The sequence below is a fragment of the Crocodylus porosus genome, unplaced genomic scaffold, assembly GCF_001723895.1.
Source record: "Crocodylus porosus isolate Cpor-Errol unplaced genomic scaffold, CroPor_comp1, whole genome shotgun sequence".
NCBI classification, from domain to species: domain Eukaryota; kingdom Metazoa; phylum Chordata; order Crocodylia; family Crocodylidae; genus Crocodylus; species Crocodylus porosus.
In genome coordinates this window covers 92,361,221-92,368,447 of record NW_017728906.1, presented here as the reverse complement: position 1 = coordinate 92,368,447, position 7,227 = coordinate 92,361,221, and the positions used below count along the sequence as shown (strand labels likewise).

At 40.1% G+C, this 7,227-nt stretch overlaps 1 protein-coding gene across 2 annotated transcripts in view; it reads right to left on the bottom strand.

Moving 5' to 3' along the window:
• Positions 1 to 7,227, bottom strand: part of RASA3 (RAS p21 protein activator 3) — a 198,070-nt gene that overhangs the window by 97,493 nt on the left and 93,350 nt on the right. For both annotated transcript variants that reach the window (XM_019529614.1, XM_019529615.1), the window contains exon 4: positions 1,986 to 2,080. In XM_019529614.1, coding sequence (XP_019385159.1) covers positions 1,986 to 2,080 — 95 coding nt within the window. The remainder of the gene's footprint in view (positions 1 to 1,985; positions 2,081 to 7,227) is intronic.

Genomic DNA, 7,227 nt, shown 5'->3' with positions numbered 1-7,227 from the left:
GATGATCTCCCGAGGTCCCTTCCAGCCCTAATGTCTATGAAATCTATGAAACAGCACTGTTGACTTGTAGAGTCCAGAATGTGTTGGGGACAATGTTCAGGTGCATATGGGAGAAAAACTAACTGGGAGATGCTCTTCTCCGTATTGTACGAAGCAAAGTGGAGAGTTGCTTGAGCTTCTAAGGATGAAAGGAAAGTTAGATGCTGTCATTCTATAATCACAGTCATCTATGATCCTAAGGCAAAGAAGAACGGGAAAAACAGCAAAATAATGGACTTAAAAGCAGAATGTAATAAACCAGGATAGTTGGTAGGCAGGATTCCCATGAGAATAGTTGATTATTCCTGATAGAGATGATACTAATTGTCCAGGAACATGCTATCCAGCTGTAAAAGGAAGGATAGAAGATGTAGAAAGAGGATGGTCTGGCTAAATGGAGAAGTCATTTATTACTTGGAGCTCAAGGAATCCTACAGAAAGTGGAAACCTGGCCATATTACTGAGGGCAAGCATAAGAGTATAGTATGGGAATACAGGAACAAAACCAAAAAGACCAAGGCACGAACGGAGATATAGTTAGCATGATGCAATAAAGAGCCAATAGAGAGGCAAAAGTGTAATAAAAATAAAGTGGAAGACCAAGGAAAGTAGGTCCCATACTGGATAGGAGAAGCAAAGCTAAGACGACAACTGAAATAAGTGGAGAAAACTAACATGTTTAGTAGCTTATTTACTTCTGTCTTCACAAATCAGTCAATCAACCAACTACCAGATGATGGGCACAGTTGGCATGAAGGGGCAGGGGGAAGATGCTCAGATTCAAATAGGAAAAGAAGGTAGAGAAAGTGCTTAGAAAATTGCTGAATGTTTTCAAAATCAACAGAGCCTGATAAGACTTCTCCTGGAGTCAAGGAATTGTCTGAAGTAACTGCAGGACCACAGGGTCTTTTCCATCTTTGTCAGCTCTTAGGGATCTGGTGAGAACCCAGAAGATTGGAGAAGGCCAAATAGAGTACACATCCCTAAAATAGGGGGGAAAAGGTCAATCTAGGGATTTACAGACCTATCAATCTAACTTGGATGCCTACAAAAATACTGGACAATACCTATTTGTAAGCCCCTGAAAGATAACAAGATGGTAAAGAACAGCTGACAGATTTGTCAAGGGAGTTTAGCTTAACCAACCTGATTTCACCCTATGACAACAAGACTGGCACTGTGGACAAGGTCAGCAATAGTGATTTGTTATCCTCTATTGTTTACTCTATTAACTCAAGTGACAGAGGTATGGGAAGTGGACCTGAAGATTCTTACTGCGCTGATGAGCTATATCGTGTATCAGTGTGATGCCACATTACAGAATAAGTGCCCTACTCCATCCCTCTTAAAGAGAGAAAGAAAAAAAGTAGGATGTGATCATATGAAAAGACTGTCAATATATATAAGCATAACGGGGCTGCATTCAGGCTGTGCTGGAAATCTTCATTCTGGCATTTCCTAATCTCCTATGTTGATTTTGCAACCTCTATAACAGTATTTTAACATGTGTTTTCCAAACATAAAAACAATCTACAGTAGTAACTGTCAACATGATTTCCAAGTTGATGATGCCCCTTTAAGACTGACCAGTTCCTACAGGATTTTTCAAGATACTTGCCATTTTGCAGACTGGCATCCTAGCTCATAGTTCTACTGTAGTTTATATAAGTTTAACTATAAGGTAAATTGCAAAACTATAGGGGCAAATCCTAGCTCCATTAACTCCAATGGAACAGGATTTCACCTTACTCTCAATTTCACGATATATTAAAAAAAAGGGGACACACAATCGAAAAATCACTTAAAGCACAACTGTAGTCACTGACAAATTTTCCATAAGATACCTCTATCCTGTAGCCACATTGTTATATTTACTCTAGTTACCAGGCACTTCATTCAGTTGTCAAAATGCCATTACAAAAATCCCTTTGTCAAGGTAATCTCACCTGCACTTCTGAATCAGCATCAACATGTTGTAGTTGAAACCAGGTGTCTCTATTATGGTACTTCTGCAGATCTTCCTTCTGTATAGCTACTTTTCCTGGAAATAAAACATATTTGAAGCAAGTTTAAGTAAAGCTATAGTTCCACCAAGATACAGCATAGAAAGATTTTGTATAAAAACAGTTCATCAAACAAGTGATCTAAGAATTATTCTCAGCAATCAAGACTTCAGAGCTAGCAAAAAAGACTGTTTAGCACAAAGGCCTTTACATAATGCATAATTCTGTCTGGTGAGAGGTTTTTTCCACCTCATACAATGAAAGACTAAAATTCCTTGCTGCATACTCAGTTGAACTAACCATCTAGAGTACTGTACAGCATGAAACTGTTTATGACTGGGCATAGAGTAAAACACCATCATTAATATAGGCAGTCCTCGACTTACGTTTTGAGTTACAACATTTATAAACTGACACCCTGTTTCAACTTTATAACATCAGTTTCGACTTACAATGTTTGATCCGATGCAACGCCACACCAGCGAACAAGTTTGCTGCATCCCTCATCTCCCTAGAGAACATCTGTCCAAACTTGCTTGGACACTTTCTTTAAGAAAGCAGAGAAGACTCCAAAAAACCTGCAGCCAAGACTCCTGAGAAGACTCTAGCAAAGAGCCCTTCAAAGAGTCCAGCAAAGTCACCTCAAAGAAGTCCTTCCAAATCAATATGATTGCTATTTACAATATAAATACATTGATGTAGCTATATTACTCATCTATAATTGATTGAGTACAAAATTCTGGGGGATTTTTGGTGAAAATAAGGTATCGGGCCTTGGTTCAGGAACCAATCCACCATTTGTAACATTGTTTCTTACGAGAAAATTGGTTCCAAGCTACAACATTTCGACTTAAGATGAGGTTTTCAGGAACCAATTGTGTCGTATGTCTGAGGACTGCCTGTACTTAGACATGACACTATAGCAGGGGTGGGCAAAATGTGGCCCGCAGGCTGGATGCAGCCCGTTGGACCCTTCTATCCAGCCCACAGGGTCCCTAAAAAATTTAGAAAATTAAAATTTATCTGTTCCTGGCTGCCTGCCATGCAGCCCTCGATGGCTTGCCAAAACTCGGTAAGTAGCCCTCCACCTAAAATAATTGCCCACCCCTGCACTACAGTAAGCATCTTGAACTTTGGAAACAAAAGAATTTTCCTGACCCTGTCTTTAAGGGCATGACTCTTCAATAGTCTTAATGGGAAGCTCCCAGGGTTGTGGCAGGATACTAGTCAGACAAGCAAATACAGGCAAGACATTCATTTTATTTTATTTCATTTCTGTATAAGTAGCATTTTACAATTACTGCAAATGACATCAGGTCAGGGCTTCTGGATTTTAATCCCACATAAAATATAATCACACACAAAACTCCTTGCCTCTCTCAGCTAGGTCATGAGATTCCAGGGCAGTCACCAAGAGGTCAGATTGAGACCTGGGGAAAGGAAAGTGTTCCTGCAGCTGAGTTTTCCTAAGAGAAGGAGTTGCTTGGGTGCAGGTTGTAACCAAGTCTATCCAAACAATCAGAACCTGTGTGCAGTCTGTAAACAAACAAGCTTCCAGTAACAAGCTGACCAGGCACCCAAATCTGCCAACGTTTAGCAAAGGGCCACTGATATATTTTGACAGTACACAAAACTACAAGCACAGTGACAAAAAACATTGATACAACAGGGGAAAAACAAAAACAATACACCTAGGTTGCTTTTGGAGCCGACAGATTTATTTCCAGAAAACCTGAAACTACGTAACTCCTTACAGCAGTTTTATCATTCATACAATGAAATATCCAGAGGTCTGTCCTCTTAGACTCGTTCAGACTCTCCCATGCAGACCCCCATTTGCTGACTGCTCCCATTTGCCGTGGAAACTGCTCCCCTCGTTGTCTCCACTAATCTGCTTCTGATCACAAGTTCCACCTCTTTCAAACCCAGCTTCCAAAATGCCTTGGCCTTTTTCTGGCCACCTCCAAGGATCCTGGCTCTGGCTGGCAACCCATAATTTTATGCAGTCTCAGACACACTCCAAAATCTGGTTCCCTCTGTCCCTAGCTTATAGAGTACTTTTCCTGTCCTCTGGAAGACCCATCTTCCAGCTGAATATCAAACTAAAGGTTAACACAAAAGATTCATTACTGGTGCCTTCCTTACTGGATAGCCAGAGTTAATGGCTCGAAGTTGCAAGGGGGGTTGGGGGGAAGATGAAATAATTAAATTTACACAGACCTATTGTGTAAAATGGCAGAGACTAAGGAGGGCTTTTGGATTGTTTATAGGAAACAGACAATCATGCTGTTGAGAATGTATATGGTAAAGAAATTATGAATGTGAATTTTGAAGGTTTCCATTTTTATGGTCAAACCATATGGAACATCTTGACCCTCTCATTTATATAATAAACATGTTCAAACATATTAACATGTAACCTTCACAAAAGTGTTTAAATCCTAATCTGAAATGGTTTGCCTTCTCTATCTGTTCTTACTGTTATTCTTATTTTTCTAATCCACTGCAGAACAATTATTTTACAATCAATGTATCTGGCAGGTTTTCACTGGTCAGTTCCATTCATAGTCACCTTTATTTCATGAACTTACCCACAGAAAACTCTTGAACAATTTAGGTCATATTGGAACATTAACAGCACAGATGCTGATTCAAAGACTCATTTACACCAGCCCTGACTGTGGATCAGAGTTTCATCCATTTCTAGTGAGCGCTACAAGGGCCTGTTTTCACAGATCCATTGCACAACTGGGACCTTAGTAAAATATGCAACTACAGTGGTCAGCAATATTTTTGGACAGTGAATACATGCATCCAAGCACCATAAGGTCAGCACAGAGGCACAACTGTTCTGACCAGTAAGCTCTTTGAGCAGTAGTGTGCTCTGTACACGAATACCATTCTTATTAATGAGCTGAACTTATTGAAGAGGCTGGCTGTAGTCCGGTGATTTTCACTAATCCATTTAGAAGACAAATCTAGTGGATAAGGGGATTTAAGGAAGTAGCCTGCACTTTTTGCTGTTACACTTCTATAGAATTTTGAAACAACACTATCAACTGGGCCTTACTTGTGTTTGTTGTTTCTCATCAAACAGTTGTTTGCATAACAGCATCCTGCAGTTGTTTGTAATTCTTTACTCCCTGCAGGCGGTATAGTTGAATTTATTGCAGGACTCTAACAACTGGTGCAATCTGGCTAGGTGCTTCTCTGTACAGTCACCAGGTGCCAGTTGACCTAAACAGCTGGGTCCAACCTGCCTCAAAGCCAGCTGCATCTGCATAGCAATTTAGTCTCCAAGTCTACCTCTGGGACTCAAGAACACATTCTTCCCAGGCTCATACCTTCCTTGGGATATGGGCTGCTGCCATGCAACTGCCTCATACCCTGAAACCAGTGTCTGAGGCGTCTTTGGCTCTCCAATCACAACCGTTTCCTCTGAGTTTCTCATTTTATTCCCAGAATGGGCAGCTTGGTAGAAAAACAAGAAATGCAGGCTTAGCAAACAAATTTGACAATTCTAACTTTATCTTAGAACTCACAAGAATTTTCTATCTTTGTATGCAACAAAAATATTTGCCTCAGTCTTAGACCTAGTTATTAGGGCAGGCTGATGGGTTGAAAGCATCCTAATCTGAGCTCAGACCTCTCAAGACTCTAAGGTTTGCTGGCATTTGAGGCTAAGAAGTTCCTCCAACTCAATCACCTGCAAGCCCTTCTTGCATTTGACAATGGCTCCGTGCTTCCCCCAGCATAGGGGAGGACACTATCCTTGGGAATAAGCTATCCAATTCTGAATCACGCAATCCTGACAGAAAGGATACCACCCTCCAGTCATGCTCACCCTTTTTCTCTCTGCAAGTCTCCATTTAGAAAGCAAGTTATTTCATGGGAGTGAGCTGACAGTGATGGTAGCCTTCATGGCTTCTGGTTCCTTATCAAGGTGGCATTACAATATTGCTACTCCTGAGAGCAGGAATTCATCAAGCAAACCTCAAAAAGTTGATTAGGTTTACCTACTAATGTCTATAGTTGTCAATAATGTGGTACTAAATACCACACATGCTAAAATGATGCAAGTTCCTTAATGCATACATTTTGCCTCTAGGACCCCTCAAAAGTTGCTAGAGCTAGCAACAAAACTGCTAAACGGGCAACACTGGCCAATCACTTTTCCCAGGCAGGCAGTTGCCTGGAAAGCAGAAGTCTTTGGGCAAGTCCAGGCTTGTACATTCAGCCTCCTACATTTGAAATGCCAATGCAGAGTTTACGATGCAGACGTAACCCAATCCATCATAGCTACCTTCTGCTTTAAATAATTGTTAGGTGACTATGGGACTAAGTAGTGTGGGAATTATTGCTCAGTTTGGCATTCTAATTTGCCAGTTTCTGGAAAGCCTAACTTATAATGGATACACTTTAGTTGCTATGGCTAGGACATTAATAGGTATCATGTTAAGAGCCATATTTTCATTTTAATTTAAATCGTTATACTACAAAAATTATAATGCTATATACATTTATTGCTCCTAAACTGGACAAAGTTAGCAACATTACCAGGGCATTTTTGCACATCAATTTCTGCCAGCGTCAGCTGCAGCACAGTTACATTAATTGTGGCAAAGTGCTAGGACTGAGAAACACTTGTAATAAGCCCAAAGAATCCTAAGCAATCACATCTTCTCTCAACATGGAGCCAGAGAATACAATAGCAAAAGCCTTTTTGGAACACATTCTCTTCTTTTTATTTATAGAAATGAATGAAATGATATAACTACAAAGCTTTCTATCAGATAAAATCATACTCCCTCTATAAAATAAACCACTGCTCAGCCACCCAAAATGCTAATTAATTAAAGCAGGTAATCCCAAACGATGCCCATAAGCACAGATATACAATGCAAAAAAGGGCACATGAGTGCTGGGCAGGCTGACCCCTGCGTCAACATATTGCTTCTGAGTTCAATATACATGTGAAGCTTCCTGGTTCTTCATCTCCTGGTTATGGAGACAGGAAATGGAAGGTACATTTTGTTTAAATATGACAGCATAGCAAAAATATTAGAAATGGCTATTAGAAAAAATTGCTTTTTGATGTTTTATTGAAGTGTCCCCTGGCAAATTTTTGATAAACTACTAAAGCTAGTTCTTTCATTTGTCGTGGTAAAAAAGAAAGGAAGAAAGA